General features: G+C 38.1%; 2 protein-coding genes across 3 annotated transcripts; both read left to right on the top strand.

Moving 5' to 3' along the window:
* The first annotated feature begins 286 nt into the window (after positions 1-286).
* Positions 287-3,296, top strand: LOC148721465 (allatostatin-A receptor-like). 2 transcript variants are annotated; one of them, XM_088736757.1, is made up of 6 exons: positions 290-634; positions 988-1,113; positions 1,365-1,634; position 1,903; positions 2,142-2,390; positions 2,675-3,296. In XM_088736757.1, exons 1-6 carry the CDS (start codon positions 630-632, stop codon positions 2,975-2,977), a joined length of 954 nt encoding a protein of 317 aa, XP_088592883.1. In that variant the 5' UTR covers positions 290-629; the 3' UTR covers positions 2,978-3,296. The 2 variants fall into 2 exon arrangements, 1 of the variants encoding a protein (XP_088592883.1); XR_015992706.1 differs by lacking the exon at position 1,903 and having other exon boundaries at positions 287-634; positions 1,365-1,645; positions 2,675-2,816.
* Positions 3,297-5,016: 1,720 nt separating this feature from the next.
* On the top strand, positions 5,017-11,827 carry LOC148721464 (QRFP-like peptide receptor). The gene is made up of 5 exons (XM_088737302.1): positions 5,017-5,097; positions 8,950-9,087; positions 9,731-10,001; positions 10,227-10,484; positions 10,883-11,827. The coding sequence occupies exons 1-5, from the start codon at positions 5,024-5,026 to the stop codon at positions 11,204-11,206; spliced, it is 1,065 nt and encodes a 354-aa protein (XP_088593428.1). The 5' UTR covers positions 5,017-5,023; the 3' UTR covers positions 11,207-11,827.
* Positions 11,828-18,911: the final 7,084 nt, after the last annotated feature.

Raw genomic sequence — 18,911 nt, 5'->3', positions numbered from 1 at the left:
ATCTCTTTGCTTTAGCCGAAAAAGATTACAAAAGCCTGAGCTAAGGATATTTAAATTATTAATTCCTTGCCAGGTGAAATAGAAAAGCTGCATTGTAAAATTGAGTGAGATTGGCATCCTTGTTTACCCAAGTGGCGAGCAATAATGCAGACTGAACGTTTGCTGTTTGTCTTTCAAGCTATTAAATATTAGCCTCTGGAAATATTTTCCTTTATTTCTGTTGGATCTTCATAATGAATATAAGTCCTCAAGGTTGGCTGATGGTTTATAAACTCTACGGTGAGTTCGCTGTCGAGACAAACGTTATGCTATTTAGTGAAGCGTGCTCGTCTAAAATCGACACCTTACCTGTGTGATAAAAAGAAGCTGTGTTTAACTTTTCATTGTCACATCATAGTATGTTGCCATGGATTTTAATTAGGTAATACCCATGCTCCGAATTGTTGTTCGGTCTAGTGCATACGTGTCTGGCAATATAATTGTCTGAGTTTTATCCACATTGTTCACATATCTACATTAACTGGAACAACTCCATCTTAAACCCTCTAAATGCCGAGTGAACCGCAGTCCATCTTTTTGTTATTCGCAATGTATTTCTCCTTCTACGGGGAAAATCATCGCTAACGATTATGAGGTATTTCATTTGTTCATTCGCTGTCCATATAGCGCCTTCTAGGAAATAAAGTAATACAACGTTTTACTGTGCATCTCCATGCAAGAAGACATCATAACATCTGATTATGGGTGTGATAACAATTCAGTCACCGCTTTACTAGTGAAACTATCTTAAACTTCTTTCCATAAAATTTCAGTTTCATTTCATGGAGTTACAAAAGTACTTTTGGTTAGCTGAAATTGCAGCAGGACTGTGTGGGGATGTTTTTTCGTATTGATGTTACGCATTTAGCATACGCTTATGATATTTTTTTATACTTTTCGCATATTTATGGCTAAATGTCTTTTTAGTTAACTTTTATTTTTAACCAGGTATCCTGCAGGCATAAGTGAATCAGCTAACATTGCCATAAGCACAGTACTCTTCATACTCATTATCGTAGACATCACGGGAAACTCTGTTGTGTGCTGGATCATAAGGAGAAACCGAGACATGAGGTTGTTATGATTACCAATTTATGATGTTAGCTATATATGACATATGATAATATTGCACGCGATGAACAATGACTTTCTAAGGGTAAGGCATCAGTTTGTTGATATAGCCGACAAGAGAAACAATTAACTGCTACCCATAGATAGATATCTACGTTAATTTCCGTGCGAACGGAAATATTAGAATCTAAATATTCGCAGAATTACAAAGGGTACCGTTGATGCTATTAACTTTTGCGTTATCATTTGTACAGGAATATCGTAAATCATCTACTCGTGAACTTGGCAATCGCAGACATACTATTCGCCATGTTTATCGTCCCCTCAGTTCTTCTCAGACTAACTTCCTTCCACCCAAAAAGTATGACTGCTACAGGCCTATGCAAATTTGTGACAGGCGGCAATGTTGCGTGGATTGTTGCGATTTCCTCGATTTTCAGTCTGGTCGCAATTACTGTTGAACGATATTGCGCAGTGATGTGTCCCTTTAGTAACAGAGGGAATTTAACGAAGCTTAAGTTAAAGTTGTGTAAAGGTAAAGGATATTGCAAACGTTTCAATAAATGTGGTTTAATTGTGTGTAATCGCAACCTAGGCGAAGAATCTTATTGGTGTCCGGACTTGGATGGTCTATAAATAGTATCTACTGGCTTAAAATCAATTATCAAAACGGAATTGAATGTATTTATTCATTGTTATATGGTATAAAGTGGTTGATTGCATTTTATTAGTCGTTTCTCCTCACGAAATGATCTGGGCCGGGTTATTCAAAGCTGGGTCAAGATAACCCAGGGTTAGTGTGAAATCTGGTTTCAGATCTATATGCTTTTAAAGAAAAATTCAGTATGATTCTTTTTGTCTACAATTTGATGACTGTATGCTCTTAAAAGGGTAGAGGAAATCGTCCCAAAGAGTCTTTGAACATAGGAAGTAAGAAATTCGAATTAAAATTTAACCCTGGGTTAACGCTAGTCCGCCTTCGAACATCTGGGCCCAGAATCGTGCTCAAATATGTTGAACTGTTTTTTAAGGTGATCGTCCTGGTTTCTTGGATCTTCTCAGTAGCATTCAATATTCCCATGTTTCTCATTGCAACCTTCGACAACAAAAAGCAGTTCTGCATATGGAATTGGCCACAGGAGTGGATGCCAAAGGCTTACAGTATGGCCTGGTTGTTCGTGGTTGTCGTTCCTCTGATTTTCATGGTTGAGTTATACTTCAATGTTGTAAGAACGTTATGGTTTAAGCGCCACAGTATTCATCTTTCTCATGAACAGCGGGTGAGAGTAAAGAAATGACTTTCCAGATATTTTCTATTGGCTCATTTTAACTTGTGATCTCCTTTCTTTGCTCTTGATTAATTTTTGCCTAAGTCTCTAAGGTCTCTAAAAATTGTAGCGTAGTCTAGCCTAAGAAATGCAGTTAATGCAACTACTCCCTGAAGAAAGTATTTTAAGCAGTTTTCTAAATTTCTTGTGTTCTTCTAATCATCATCGAGATGGTTAACTCATTACTGTTCAGATAAATTATACCGAAAGTTTAATTAAAATTTCTTTTCTTTCAGGGTGTTATCAGGGTGCGGAAACGTGTAACTTTAATGGTCATAATTATCACTGTCATTTTTGGGATCTGCTATGGACTCATGTCAGTTATCTACGTCTTAAGGAAATTCACATCGCACAACATTGGCCCTGTCTTAGTCTCCGTTTCTTTCATAATGGTTTTGTTGAACTCTGCTGTCAATCCGTTTGTGTATGCATTGTTAAACAGACAGTTCAGAGAGAAGACAAAAGAAATGATGTGCTGCTCCGATTGCTCACTAAGCAAGGTCGAGGAAGTCATAGAGTTCGCGTCTTTGGCGGGATAGGGTCAGGAGAATATAAAGTTCATCTATCTTCCTTTTCCTAGGGTAGTTCTTTCCAAGATCCTTTGAACAATATTATTTCGATGGTTTTTGACGTCACTTAGAATTTCAGTGTCCTGTATAGCCGCTTCATAGCGTTCGGGCTTGAATATTTAATCTTTCACTAAAACATACAGTAACTTGAACACCCAAGGCCGACTTTTATACAAACTAAGACGGAGGTATATTTATACATTACATCTTCCGTGTTTTTTTTTTTTTTTTGAGAATATGAAGCACATATTGAACTGTAATAAATTACATCTCTTACGACAACTGGTAATTCTTGCGTTTTCATCGGTCGAGAGTCGCCAGAAGTGTTGAGAATCTCGAAAGAAAATAGCATTACATCACTTTAATCAAACTCAACTGAAAACTGAAGCGTGCCCCACGGCCATGTCAATTGTTGAGTTCAAGCGACATTTAGTGGTAATTGAACTGAGTGGAGTGCAATTTGGGCTGAAATCATATGCGTGATTTCAAAATCGAACGAGCTTGCAGCGGGAGTTTGATTTGAAATCAGAAGTATGAATTCAGACCAAAATTGCACGACACGAGGTTCAATTACCACTTTATTACATCCATTTTGAAATCGCCCAAATACAGGACTTGGTCAATTCAAATATTTTACTGATGCAGTACTGAGCCGGTTTTTCAACGAAAAGCGGAACCGGAAACGTTTTTACATCTTATTTTGTATGCAAAACAGAGAGACTTTGACGTCATGTGTCAGAAACTCAGTCAAGTGTAAAATGATGCAATTTAGAGCAAAAAATGGTGCGATTTGGGAATAAATCGCACCAATTAGAGCCAATCAGATTACAGGGACCACCAGTGATTTCAAATGGATGTCATAAATATTGGTAATTAAACTGAGTGGACTGCAATTTGGGCTCAAATCATACACGTGATTTCAAAATCGAACGAGCGCGCAGCTCGAGTTCAATTTGAAATCACAAGTATGATTTCAGACCAAAATTGCACGACACGAGGTTCAATTACCACTTTATTACATCCATTTTGAAATCGCCCAAATACAGGACTTGGTCAATTTAAATATTTTTACTGATGCAGTACTGAGCCGGTTTTTAAATAAAAAGTGGAACTGGAAACGCGTTTACATCTTATTTTTTATGCAAAACAGAAAGACTTTGACATCATGTGTCAAAAACTCAAGCGTAAAATGATGCGATTTAGAGCAGAAAATGGTGCGATTTGGGAATAAATCGCACCAATTAGAGCCAATCAGATTACAGGGACCACCAGTGATTTCAAAATGGATGTAATAAGGACGAGAATGTCTTGGCGCATGTTTTGTTTGAGCCACGTATGCAGAACTTGAGAGAGCTTGCCATGAATTTTGCCAATTCATGTTGCGAAGGAATGATATCAACAAACAGCGTCGAACCCATGATCGAGTCAGATTGGGTGTGCGCCTCTTGGTTTCGCTGTAGTTTCGGTTTTGGACCGATCTTTGGCTTCATTTCAATGATCGGTAAGAGTAGTGGAAATTGAAAGCTGTCGTCCTCGACTGTCTTGAAAGACTGACAAACTTGAAAGCCCAGATTTGGAGCTGGGATTAAAGGGGAAAAAGTTTAATCTAGATCGATTTAAAGTGAGATAAAATAATCTGGTGAATAATTTTTATCCGAAATATATAATTCGTTTTCTTAGAGAAAATCTTCTAAATAAGATATAGCGGTTACAAGTCAATTTCTCTCAGACGCAATTTCGTTCTCATGATCATTTCAAACATTTACGTCAGTTTTTGCATCATCTTTCGACTCTTTTTTCTTTTGATTATGCCATAGCAAAAATAAAGCTCATTCTAAGGTGTCATCTTTGCCATTTCTTGAAAAGAAAAAAAAATTAAGTTTTAGTTGTAAATATCTTTTACAACGAAAAAGAAAATGACTACAGCTTATTAATATTCCGTGACTACATTCCCTTTGAGTGGTAAACATTGGCACAATTTACTCGCTCAATTTCACTTTTTTTCAAACCAATTCAATGCCCGTAGAAGGCAAAGCCAACCACGCAGCGAGAAAAGCTCCGAAAATTGTACCAAAGCCGCGATCGAAACGGTAAGACTGTGAGGTAAATTATGCGTAGCCTTTCGAGCTCTCCAAGTCTCCCTCTTACTTTATGATTGGAATAAACCATCGACAGAACCTCAGCCGCAGATGTATGAGATCAAAATCAATGTATTACGATAGGGAAGATAGTCGAAAGGGAGCCGGTTTAACACAGTACTCTCCGAGGCATGCGATGTGCGCAATATACCACAAGTTTATTCACCAGCGAAAATTCTTTAGGAAATTGAAATTATTTCATTCGCAAACAGCAAACAGAGCTGGAAAGATGTTTAGAGCGTTGTTCACTTTTAACGATCAGTTTTGGGTAGTGTTTGACATTGCTCTTTACTGGTGCACATCTGTGAGACTACGATCATTATTCCTTTTGTAGAGCAAAGTTGTATTGTTTGACTAGCCTTTAACTTGTTTCATTTATGGCGACCTTTCAATACTTTCGCTGTTTATTATTTGTGATAGTAATGTATTTCCACCTCAATTAAGATTACAGTGATCACAATGCGAGTGGAGCAAGTAATATTAACGACACTTAACAAGAGCAACAAACAGCATGTTTCCTGTGTTGTAATTAAAACATGCACTTTTTACCTTTCTTTGCTTTTAATCACGTTATATTTTCAAGTAATTTAAGTCGTCCAATCGTTCATACTCATGCTCCAAATCTCCTTTGGGTCTGTTTAGTTCGTACATTGTACGTGTTTAATCATTAGTTCCATTTTCCTGTTCACTTCGTAACGTCTTTGTGGCTATTTCCTGCTCTAGGTGGTTTGCACGTTACGTCATCGTCGCCATGTTGGTGGACGTAAACAGGAGACATCTCATGCGCTTCTTCCAGAATTTATTCCTTTCACCATTGTTACCTGTGTCTCTAGAGATTGGTTGCAAACCACCTATAGCACTGCTTGAAAATAAACGATAAACAAAGGAAAAAGAATAAGGCGTTTGTGATCTACAATTAGTAAATTTGAGAGTAGATTACGAACGGCTCAGGCAGTCTTTGTCTTAAATTAATTCCTATAAGTAGAGAAATTAGAAAAGTGTAAAGTGGCGCGCGTGGACGGGGCCGAATGGCACTGCAGAACTAAGCCCATTTCAGTTACTTAAAGGAAAAATGAAAGAAAAAAACACTCACAAACTTCTCCGAAAAATAAATTTGTCCTTCGTTAATATAAACAGGAAGCATAGTCAAGCACGTGAAATGAAGGGGAAAAAAACAATATCTTATATGTGCTCGATGTAAACTTTGCCGTCAGCAAGATGGCAGAAAGTGCGAGTTTTGTTGAGCTCGGAAATAATCCATTTTGGCAAGAGACTCCTTGTTAAACTAGATTAAAACTAAGAACACTTAGTTTGTAATAATTTCGTTTGTTTAAATTTGTTTGTTCTTTGGTCAGTTCAATTTCAAGACCACTGTACAAATTTTTGGAAATACTTATTGATTAAAGTATTTTCATTCATACTGATTCTTCTTTCTGTTCAGCATATTGTCATTAATATAGATGATATTTACTCACGGTGTTAACCGAGTGAGGAAACAAGTAACTTTGATGGTCATGATTGTCACTGTCATTTTTGGGATTTGCTATGAACTCATGTCAGTTGTCTACGTCTTTTGGAAATTCACATCATACAACATTGGCCCTGTCTTAGTTTCCGTTTCTTTCAGAAGGGTTTTGTTTAACTCTGCTGCACTTAGTTTGTAATAATTTCGTTTGTTTAAATTTGTTTGTTCTTTGGTCAGTTCAATTTCAAGACCACTGTACAAATTTTTGGAAATACTTATTGATTAAAGTATTTTCATTCATACTGATTCTTCTTTTTGTTCAGCATATTGTCATTAATATAGATGATATTTACTCACGGTGTTAACCGAGTGAGGAAACAAGTAACTTTGATGGTCATGATTGTCACTGTCATTTTTGGGATTTGCTATGGACTCATGTCAGTTATCTACGTCTTTTGGAAATTCACACCATACAACATTGGCCCTGTCTTAGTTTCCGTTTCTTTCATAAGGGTTTTGTTTAACTCTGCTGCCAATCCGTTTGTGCATGCATTGTTAAACAGACATTTCAGATAGAAGACAAAAGAAATGATGTACTTCTCTACGTGTTCGAGAAACCCAGGGTCGCGAAACCATAGAAATTACCTCAGTTTTTCACCAGCCGGGAGGTCCATATTGAGAAAAAGTGTACCAATGTGGTACTCAAGACAGAGGGCACAGTTTTTCCCAATACGGACCGACCTAGGCTGGTGAATAAAATTTTTGTTTTTTTCGAAAACTTAACGAACTGCTTGGCCAACAGAACCCGCAGGATTAAAGGCTGTAATATCGGCAAGATCCTTGGTAAGATGAACAAATTTTGAGCGAGTAACTGGCAGTTAAAATAGAGGTTATGCAAATTAAAGAGAAGGGTTTCACCAAAACGTTTTTATTTGCGTAATAACAAAGGTGATTTAAAAGACTTCCAAACGAACTTGTCACCTGTCAGTTAGAGAGCACGTAAGAAAAAGAAGCGAAGTACAACGTTACTGGTTTGGCAAACAAACTCAAGTCCAATGATTGTCATGACCAACAGTCAATGATTTTACGGAAAGTATTTTTCACTTCCATCGACGATTCATGCGCGAAGATTTATCTCTGTCAGTAATTGGCAAGGAAACTAACTGTAAGTAAATTCAAACGTATTTTTTGAAGTTGTGAGAGTTTTCTCGTTTGTTTCCTGCAATGGCGTGTGTAAATCTGGTCTTTCTTTAACGAAAAAGCTCTAGTAAAAAAAGACACTTCCACTACACCCAAGAGGATTTAGTGTGTTTTTTTTTTCTTTTTCATTAAATTCCCTCGGTTTCCGCTGTGCAATTTACCCTACAGATTTCCAGATTGAACGGACTTGCGAAGACCTGCCGAAAGTGTATTTGTAGCAGACCTGAAAACTGCGCTCGTCGCTTAAATTTTACAACGAAAGCGTTGTTGGAGAGAATTCAAATATTAAATGAATGAAGCTTCCATTGTAAACAAATACTTTACGATTTAACTTATTCAGTTACTTTTTGTGAAGGATTAAAATTAATAACAAAAGGTTTTTTAGGCTGCGCGTCATCCATTTAATGACACATTTGCTACCACAAACTCATTTCGGAATCAATATTTCGTTGGCAGCCAAAGTGATTTGAAAGGTCAAGAGAGAGAGAGAGAGAGGGGGAGGAAAAGAGAGGATTGATAAGTTATTTATGGACTTGATTTACTTAAATTTCTTTGCTTAAAAATACAGTAACTGCTCAGCCGGCAAAACGAAAATTGGCAACGAAGTTAGGAATGTTCTCGTCGTCTCACGAAAGGGTTATCGTGCCCATGGGCAGAGATAGGAAATACAGACCGCATTCAGAACCAATCAGATTGCAGGCTTTTTTACAGAGCCCTTTGAGAAAATTTGAAGTTTTCTTTGGAAGACAAAATATATATAATATGTTACCACAGTTAGCAGTAATGTCGCAATCTGATTAGCCAATATTCCGTTGTCGATAAGAGCACGTCGTTATTGTCAAATTTGTTGCGGACTCACTCAGATGCGCCTCGTGATTTCACAATGTTTTGACCACTGTGGTGACAAATATCGTTGTCGATAAGAGTCCAGACCACGCTAAACCACTGTTGATTTGTTTAATTAGAATTTTATAGAATGCGGCAGTCGGAATGTCCTACCTTGGAAACTGAAAAAGTATATAGACACAAATCACGATTTTTCTTTAACTACGACGCTTACAGAATTCAAGCGTGTAAGCCATTTTTGAGAATTGTAGCCCTCAGTCCGGTTAAATGCTTTTTTTTTCTTTGATTTTCAGTTTTGGCGATCACCTGTATCCGATCATGCCTGAGTCATCTAGTGTTGCAGTAACGGCCGCACTATTGATACTAGTTCCTGTGGACGTCGTGGGCAATACACTTGTTTGTATAATCATAAAAAGACATCTTCGCACAAAGTATGAATTGAATTGATAATCATTATATATACAAGGCTAAAAAGTTAAAAAAGGTTAAAACCAAACGTTTTCGGCTGTTTGCTATCATCAGGGTTGAAAGTGATGACCGTCTTTACATACATATATATCTAATGTGATTCCCGACGGGAAAAGTTTGGAGACATAAGAAATAACTTGTTTGTTCAAACTGGGGCGGAATTGTTGGATCATTGATCCAACAATTCCGCCCCAGTTTGAACAAACAAGGTATTTCTTATGTCTCCAAACCTTTCCCATCGGGAATCACATTAGATATATATGTATGTAAAGACGGTTATCGATCCAACAATTCCGTCCCAGTTTGAACAAACAAGTTATTTCTTATGTCTCCAAACTTTTCCCATCGGGAATCACATAAGATATATATGTATGTACACACGGTCAACACCTTCAACCCTGATGATGGAAAACAGCCGAGAACGTTTGGTTTTAACCTTTTTTTAACTTTTTAGCCTTGTATATATAATATTTCTTATTAAGCGAACATTGTGGACATCATGAATTGATATTCTTCACTCATTTGTTTCTTCCTTGTTCGCGTGTAACTAAGTTTTACTTTTGATCATTCATGATGATAATTTTGATATTTCATCTCCAAATACAGACATCCCATGAATTATTTACTTTTAAATCTGGCCATATCCGATATCCTATTCGCAACGTTCATCTCACCAAAGATTATTGTCAGCTTCAACATGAGTCACCCAGACGGATTGGCAGGTGTGGTTCTCTGCAAGCTCTTAACAGGTGGAAATATGGCCTGGGTTCCAGGAGTTTCCTCACTGGTCACTTTGGTTGCAATTGCCTTTGAAAGATATTACACTGTATTATACCCCCTTGCCAGGGATAAGAATCTTTCACGGCGCAAGCTGAGGGTAAGTCTAAGCATCAACCCTTAAAATGTCCAAAAAATCCTCCAAACCTATTTAAAATGTGGCCATTAGTCTGAAAAGAGGCGGTCATCCAGCGATTTAGCTACCAATCCATCTTACTGCCAATCACTTGGTAGAATGCCTAGGACAACTCTGAATTTACGTTAGGCATTGTGGAAAAAACGGGTCGAAAAATTAATGCACCACTCTTTTCACTCTCTTTTTCAGATGATAGTTCTTGGCTCATGGGTGTTCTCAGTTATTTTCAACATACCACTGTTTTTGGCTAGGACCTTCGACAAGGAGAAAAGCAGCAAAAATTGTGTTCAGAGTTGGCCCGAGCAGTGGATGTCCGCGACTTATTGTTTAGCGTGGTTGGTCTTGGTTATCGTTGCGGTGGGAATAATGGTTGTCCTTTACTCTATTGTCATGGGCACCTTGTGGTTTAAACGCAATGAAAACAAAGGAATAAACTATCAGCAACAAGTTAGTGTTTAATAAGGGCAAGAAATTAAACTCAGGAAGTCTTGGGTAAACAATTCTGCTGTCTTGTGGATTCTTTCTGAATGACAATTGAACCTTTATCTAAAAAGATGTCCTCTAAGTTAATATCGTTAAAAACGGTTTTTGGTAAAATAGCGGGGTACATATCAGTTGCAGATTCATACCCTCAAATAGGGGAGGGCAGCGGTTTTTTCCTGTGCGTGTATCTGCCAGCTTCTCTTCCTTCTGCGTTTATTTTTTTTTACCTGGGCCCCTCCCATAGATCCACCACTGCAAATACTTCCAGCGGAGAAGAGTCGTTTGTCTCGTGGAAATTCAACATCGTACTTCTTTACGTTCGCTGAGCTGACTGGGACACTTTTCCTCCTCTTAATTCGCAGGGTGTCATGAAGGTTCGGAAACGTGTCACCTTGATGGCTGTAACAGTCAGTTTCATCTTTGCAGTTTCGTGGGGAGCAGAATCAGTTGAATACGTCTTAAGGACCCTTACAACTCTCAACATCAGCTTTGAACATATTGCAGTTGTTGATTTAATGGTGTTATTCAATTCAGCAGTCAACCCATTCGTGTATGCCTTGCTGAACCATCAGTTCAGAGAGAAGATCGAGGGAATGATTTGTTGTACTGGTAAACCAAAATCCAACGCTGGTGTAGGGGAAACCAGAAGCCGAAGTACTGATCATGAACGCACTACAGAAATATGATTCTTATGACATTGTAAACGAAGCACATAAGCCCTACTACATGCTACATGTTGTTAAGATAAAGACATCTCACTTCGCATTATTATAACTTTATTATTATAGAAAAATAGAGGTGGAAAGAGGAATGTAACAACGCGCAATACAAGAACCAATTCAGCAGTCAACTCATTTCTAAAGAAACTTTGGTGCTGCGTCGGTGGGGGTAACAAGGTAATTTGGTTATATCAGCTAAGTTGAAATCGTAAGTTGGCCACCGTAACGAATAAAAAAGCTGACGTTTCGAGCATTAGCCCTTCGTTAGAGCATTTGTGTATGCCCTGCTGAACCATAAGTTCAGAGAGAAGATCAAGGGGATTATTTGTTGTACTGGTACACCAAAATCCAAGGCTGGTGGAGGGGAAACCACAAGCCGAAGTACTTATCATGAACGCACTACTGAAATATGATTATCATGATATTGTCAAACGAGGTGCATAGCCCTAATATATGCTACATGTTTTTAAGATAAAGACACCTCACTTCGCATTAATATATAACTTTATTATTATAATAGAAAAATAGAGGTGGAAAGAGGAATGTAACAACACGTAATACAAGAACCATGTCAAATGAAAATAAAAACGTGAGACTTAAGAGTGAAAAATTTCGACTAATTTTCATTTTGATTGCTGTCTTATTCGTAATCCCACCTAATTAGAAGGTAAAAAATTAAAATTTCGAAAAATTTTCATTTTCATCGTCGTTTTATTCGTAATCCCATTTAATTGAAAGGCCAGAAAAATAACAATTTGGCGTTAAAATTAGCAAAAATTAAACGTTTCTCAAAAAAAAATCAATCGTTGAATTTTTTTCGGGGGACTACAACAACAACAACAACAACATTGACTTTATTTTTGAAATTGGAGAAATAAAGGCCTTTGTAGCTCGCAGTTATCAAAGCTACTCTAGGCGGGCTACCTAAACTGACACCGTATAGGCTCTCACTCTCTCACACTCACACACAGATAGACACACAGACGCACACAACAATTAAATAAATAAATAAACGAGCAAATAAATATAAATAATGGTGGTGATAATTATGTTAAAGGTTTTAGCTGATACAATGAATATATGAAGTTTATATATTTTGAACTGCGGTATTAGATACTTATGATGCACGATCCTCGCAGTAGAGAGCGCTATTTATGCAATAGCGAAAATCAGACCTGAAAAAATAAGGCCTGTACGGGTTTCGAACCACTGACCTCTGCGATACTAGTGGAGCGCTCTACCAATTGAGCTAACAAGCCAACTGGGAGCAGGCCGTTAAGGTGATTCGTAATAAACCCGTGATGATACAAATACAATGAATATATGAAGTTCATTGTATTTGTATCATCACGGGTTTATTACGAATCAACTTAACGGCCTGCTCCCAGTTGGCTTGTTAGCTCAATTGTTAGAGCGCTGGACTAGTAACGGAGAGGTCAGTGGTTCGATTCCCGTACAGGCCTGATTTTTTTTTTTTTTTTTTTTTTTTTTCAGGTCTGAGTTTCGCTATTGCATAAATAGCGCTCTCCACTGCGAGGATCTTGCATCATAGGTTTTTTAGCTGAGCTAGTCACGCAAGAGATTTTAACAGGTCAAAGAGAAAGTTAGTCAGTTGAAATACAAATATAAGCTAGAAAGGTCAAGGTAGCGCAAGTCAACCTTCACCTCAATTTCAAGAATTTTCAAAAGCAGGTGAGTTAGCTTGCGTTAAAAAGGTGCTTTCCTTAGCTTACGAAGTTCAGGGGGGATGCCATTCCATATTTTCGCACCAACTCTGGAAAAGAAAGGCAACTGATGATTTGTTCTCACCTGTTTTATGTAAAAGCTTCCAGCTACCGAGAAACGAGTAGAGTAGGGATAAACCTGCTCAGAGTGAGTAAAAAGGTCAGAAATATTGGGAGGAGCACAATGATTTCTGATGTCATGTAACAGAGAGGCAAACAATTTGAAGTAAAGCATTTTTATCTGTAGAATTCCCGAACGAGCAAAAAGAGGAGCACTGTGAGATGAATAATCCGAAAAATCCATTAGACGAAGAGCCCGCTTTTGTAAAATTACGATCTTCTTTAGATGAGTATTTGCGGCTTGGCCCCAAGCAACGAGACCATAGAAAATATACGGTTTGATGAGCAAGCGATAAATCTTTATAAGAGTAGTGAGCGGTACCAAGTGTCTAAGCCTTGCAATAATACCGATACCTTTGCTTATTTTCGTGGAAATTTAGTTAATATGGTGCCTCCAGGAGAGATTACTACGATGGAAATATATTAACTGTTAGCCGTAAATTGGTCAAAATTTTAACCGTTAGCCGTAAAAGTAACGCCCCATTTAGACCCTCTAATTACTGAGTCAGACAATAAGTCTCTTGCTCAAGTAGGAACAGGCAGCATCTCGAGCTAATCTCTGTTTAAAATTACCAGAACTACAGAGATATAACAAAAATTTCTCGATCTTTCTCTGTGAGGTACGCTTTTAAGGGTGTTGCTAACATTAGCAGACTGCGGAACCTGTGGAACCCGCAGAACCAGTATTTTTTGCGAAAGAAAAGTAATTAAATAAAAATAAAGAATAAAGAGAGTGGAGTCGTCATGGCTGACGGTCACTCATTTCGACTCTCCGGTTTTCTTTGTTTTATTCTCAGTTTAATTCTTCTATATCGCGGAAAAACGACTGATCAGGGCCAATCTCAAATGTTCCCGTGTTTAGCTGACGATTTCTTCTTGGTTCTACAAGATGAGTTTGTAGTTTCAATGAACTTAAATATCTTCACAGCGTCCTGGACTAGGCGCCATATTGTTTTGCCAATCCTTCGAAGAGGTTTTTCTTCGTCAAGAATCAGTTATTATCCTAACTCTGTTGCAAGTTACCAAATTATTCTTCTCCAGTTGAGCGGCGACGTAAACCCAAATCCTGGTCCAAATGGAGCCGAGCGGCACAATTTTACGGAACAGCAAAAGTCCTCTCGTCTTCTAACCTTTTATGCTAATGCACGAAGCATCGTCAACAAATCAAGCAAATTGGATTTAGCCATTGCCGCTCTGGGCTATGATATAATTGTTTTAACTGAAACTCATCTGGACAGCTCCATCCCTGACGGTGAAATCTTTCCTAGTAACTACTCGGTATTTAGGCGGGACCGAAAGCTCAATGGACGTCATGGAGGCGGGGTATTGATTGCTACGCGAGAACACATCAAAGCGGTTCCCCGTGATACTACACAGAACGATTCAGAGTTCATCTTCGTCGATCTTCTTTTCTCATACAATCGCAAAGTCACCTTGGGAGTTTTCTATCGTCCTCCCAATAACGATCCTAAGCCTTTAGAGGACTTACAAGCTGTTTTGCAAGAGTTTTCGACGAACGAGTTGATTCTTGTTGGCGATTTCAATCTTCCGGAGATTGATTGGTTGAATAACAGATTCTTGCGTCAATCTGATATTTACACACTCATGATGGACATCGTCCAAGACAATTTTTTGACACAGTTGATAAATAAACCTACCAGAGACTCGAACATCCTAGACTTAGTTCTCACTACTTCGCCCGACCTCGTAAACCATTTGGTTGTTGGAGAACCCTTTTCAGATCACAATTCTATCTCCTTCTCGTTATCTGGTATACCTTACGTCCAGCGTAAATCACAGAAGTTGTTGTATTGCTATGGTAAAGCCGACTGGGATCACTTAAGATCGCTGTTATCTCATATTCCATGGCATTGCGCCTTCTTCGACAGCGATATTAATCATAATTGGGCTTGCTGGAAAGACTTGTTATTTACAGCAGTGGATGAGTGCATTCCCAAACGCAAGAATAAAAAGAGATCCAGTGCCCCCTGGATTACACAGGAACTTATCGTTTTGTGCAAAAAGAAGAAATTATTGTATAATAGAGCTCGCAGAAAAAACAATTCAACTATTTGGGAAAAATATCGGCAACTCAACAATTCTGTTAAGAGACTTTGTAACACAGCTAGATGGTCTTATATAGAGAAACTTGCACTTGATCTTCAGGAAAATGAAAACCCGAAACCTTTCTGGAATTTTGTTAAGTCCAAGAGAAGAGGCACTAATAATCTCATCTCTATAAGCGTCGATGGATGTGTTCTGACTGACGACTTCAGTATTGCTCAGAGTATGAACTCATACTTCTCTTCGGTGTTTACTACCGAAGATTATGCAAACTTTCCCACTCAAGACTGCACTGTTGACAAGAAACTTGCGAAAATTGATTGTTCTGTCAATGAGGTCAAACGCCATCTTCTGAAACTCAAGCCCAATAAGTCTCCTGGGCCTGACCATATCGCGCCGTGCATTTTTAAGTCGTGTGCTTCGGAATTAGCACCTTCGTTGACGTATATGATAAACAAATCGTTGTCTCTTGGCCTTTTGCCTGAGGAATGGAAACATGCCGACATTACACCTCTACATAAGAAGGGTTCCAAATCTTCGAGAGAAAATTACCGCCCAATTTCCCTTACTTCAATTGCTTGTAAGATCTGTGAAAAAATTGTTTTTGATAGGATGATTAAGTTCTGGCGCGAAATCGACTTTATCAATAGCAACCAATTTGGCTTTTTACGAGGAAGATCTACTACAACTCAAATGTTATCAACGTTTAATGACTGGGCGAAATCCCGTAATTCATCCACTCCTACCGATGTTGTTTTTCTGGATCTTGCCAAAGCCTTTGACAGCGTTCCTCATGAGCGACTGCTTTTAAAATTGAAATGTAGCGGCATCGACGAATGTTTACTCAACTGGCTGAGACATTTTTTGGTGGGGCGCAAACAACGTGTAGTCGTTAGGGGATCTTATTCTGATTGGTCGTGCGTTACCTCCGGAACTCCACAGGGAACCATTCTCGGGCCCCTATTGTTTTTATTGTATATTAATGACATATCTGAATTCCTATCATCTACAGTGAAACTATATGCAGACGACACGAAGATCTACAGAGAGATAATTGACCCTATAAAAGATAGTCAGCTTCTTCAGGATGATCTTAATAATCTTAGCGCATGGGCTCGTAAGTGGCAGCTACGTTTCAACGCAGACAAATGCGAATCTATGCGAATTACGCATTTACGCGATAAGTCGGTAACTAATTATTTCTTAGAAAAGCCCCTGAAAGATGTGACTAATTTTAAAGATCTCGGTGTCACACTAACTAGAGATCTTTCATGGGGCCATCACATAAGTATCACTGTCAATAAAGCGAACAAAGTTTTAGGTTCCATTAAACGCTCAGTAGGCACCGCTAACACAAATGTTTTTTCTATGCTGTACATGTCTCTGGTACGGCCAATCTTGGAATATGCGGTACCTGTTTGGTGTCCTTACCTTGTTAAGGACATCCATACCCTTGAAAATGTACAGCGAAGAGCCTCAAGACTCGCTTTAAATCAACGCAAAGGAGAAATGTCCTATGAAGACCGATGCAAACTGCTAAAATGGCCCACTCTCTCTGACCGTAGAACTTACTTATCTTTAGTCGAATGTTATAAGATAGTTTTTGGTTTTTATCATTTAAATTTTGAAGACTTCTTTGATATTGCCACGATTCGGTCTACGAGAGCAAATCATCAATACAAACTCTATATTAAACCAGCTAGACTTAATTGTTACAAAAATTCTTTTTTTATTAGGATTGTCAAATTATGGAATGAGTTACCGGGTGATATAGTGGAAGCTGACAGCTTTCAGCATTTTAAATCTAAACTTAAATCGTACTTAAATATTTGATTGTAATGATTTTGATTTATATTTTGTCTTTTCTTTTAAGGGAGTTTTTACACAGGGATAACCTCTTAACTTCCTTTTCTAGAAGTATTTTCTTTTTAGTTTTATTTGTATATAATAGTTATCATCTGCTTCTGGAATAAATAAAGTATGTATGTATGTATGTATGTAAAAAAAATACATCAACACTGATTGAAAGTTCGTTTTCGGGCAAAAAGAACATTGCGTTAAAAAAGAGAAATATGTTCTAATTATCCTTGACGACCAACTAGAAATAGCTGTGGAGATAAGTATAGAGACATTCACCGTTCAAAGGTAGGTAATGTCACGAGGAGCAATCAGCAGTCCCCTACCTTGAGCGCAGATAATTTGAACCATATGTTGAAAGCTTTAGAAAGTCTTGGGTACCGCAATATCCGTATAACGCCTCATCCGAAGGCTCATAACAAACCTTTAGGCTGGAATTGGCGGCCAAAACTGCATTTTGCTTCCAATGGATTCGTTCGGTTGGCTTTACTCACAGACTTACCGCGGTAAGGATTACGTAGAGGGTAAAGCAGATGAACTAAAATCGAGCTAAATAGTCCCAAATTAGCCGAGGAAATTTACACGATGCAAAGGAACAACCACCTAAGCGAGTTAAGTTTGTCTCTATTTAAACCTACTTCAGATCTTTTTAAGGTTGAGCGCTCGATTGCGCAAAAAGAACTTATTTGAAAATTCTCGGTGGCCCATTCACGGTGTGAGCATGGGTTATCTCTGGTCATAACGTCAAGTACGATAAAAGAACGCATTTGTCTTTTAACGTTATCACCTTTGAACCCGAAAACGAGCTTTCAAACAGTGTTACGGTATTTTTAGTATTTACTTTTTTTCCTATGTGAAAAAAAAACATGCCCCGCAGGCTCTGCGGTCTACTGATCCATAGTTTAGTGACACTCAGCTTTAAAATTGCTCGATGCACTTTGAAAATTATCAAAGGTGAGTATATTATGTGGTGTTCTGATGAATTTCCAAACAATTTTTATCATAAATTAAACACTGCTGTTTTTATTTTTTAAGTTGAAACGAAAGAAAATTAAATAACTAAAAACGTAAATAGAAATACATAGTACATAGGTTAATTGACCACTCACCATAAGGGCTTTTCATGGCCAATGCCGAGCAACACCCACCCACCCCACTCAGGGGAGGCCGTCCACCACACAGTAATCTCGTGCGTGGGAAATAGATAGAGAGAGATAACTTGGAGATATCAACAAAGTTGAAATGGTAAATTAGCCACCGTAATGATTACAAAAGCTGACGTTTCGAGCGTTAGCCCATCGTCGGAGCGAATAGAGGAATTGTGGGTTGTGTGTGCTTTTAAAGGCAGAAAATGGAGCTACGTTATTGGTGGGAGCATGGCAACGAGAAAAACATGAATAAATTAGTGGAATGAAAAGCGTTCGTTGATCCCTGTGCGATAGAGAGAGAGATAGATAGAGAGTATCATGAAAGTGAAATATTAAAATAATGATGTTGAAAAAATCTCCACATGGGCATATGATGCAAATTTTTCTTCAAGGCAATGTAGTACACATTGCCAGTTGGATATACATGTATGGCTGGGTGAATATGATAAACGAGTTTATCAAATTGCCAGCCTAGTTATAACTATAGCAGTCTCATCGCAGCGAGAGCACGTAGGAACCTGTAATAACAGGTCGCAGCAGTCGTGAAACTGTTTGACCAAAACAAAGTGGGGACACGAGTTGCAGCCGAGTGAGTTTCTGTTGGATTGTCCAGTTCTTCACTTAGTTAAAAAAAATTTTTTTATGACAATAATGGGCTTGTTTACTTCACAGCAATTCAAAAGCGGGTTCTTTTTCATCTTAACTTTTCAATCACGGAAATGTGATTAGAGGTAATCTATTGTCTTAGAAACGCTCATT

Source organism: Stylophora pistillata, chromosome 10, assembly GCF_964205215.1.
Source record: "Stylophora pistillata chromosome 10, jaStyPist1.2, whole genome shotgun sequence".
Taxonomy (NCBI): Eukaryota; Metazoa; Cnidaria; class Anthozoa; order Scleractinia; family Pocilloporidae; genus Stylophora; species Stylophora pistillata.
Note: the sequence above shows the minus strand (reverse complement) of the source record. Positions and strands in the feature narration are given on the sequence as shown.

Coding starts and splice junctions, on each gene's coding strand:
- LOC148721465 (XM_088736757.1), top strand. Junction 1,114..1,364: donor AGGAGAAACCGAGACATGAG/GTTGTTATGATT, acceptor TCATTTGTACAG/GAATATCGTAAATCATCTAC. Junction 2,391..2,674: donor ATCTTTCTCATGAACAGCGG/GTGAGAGTAAAG, acceptor CTTTTCTTTCAG/GGTGTTATCAGGGTGCGGAA.
- LOC148721464 (XM_088737302.1), top strand. CDS start 5,024: ATGCCCGTAGAAGGCAAAGCCAACCACGCAGCGAGAAAAGCTCCGAAA. Junction 10,002..10,226: donor TTTCACGGCGCAAGCTGAGG/GTAAGTCTAAGC, acceptor TCTCTTTTTCAG/ATGATAGTTCTTGGCTCATG. Junction 10,485..10,882: donor GAATAAACTATCAGCAACAA/GTTAGTGTTTAA, acceptor CTTAATTCGCAG/GGTGTCATGAAGGTTCGGAA.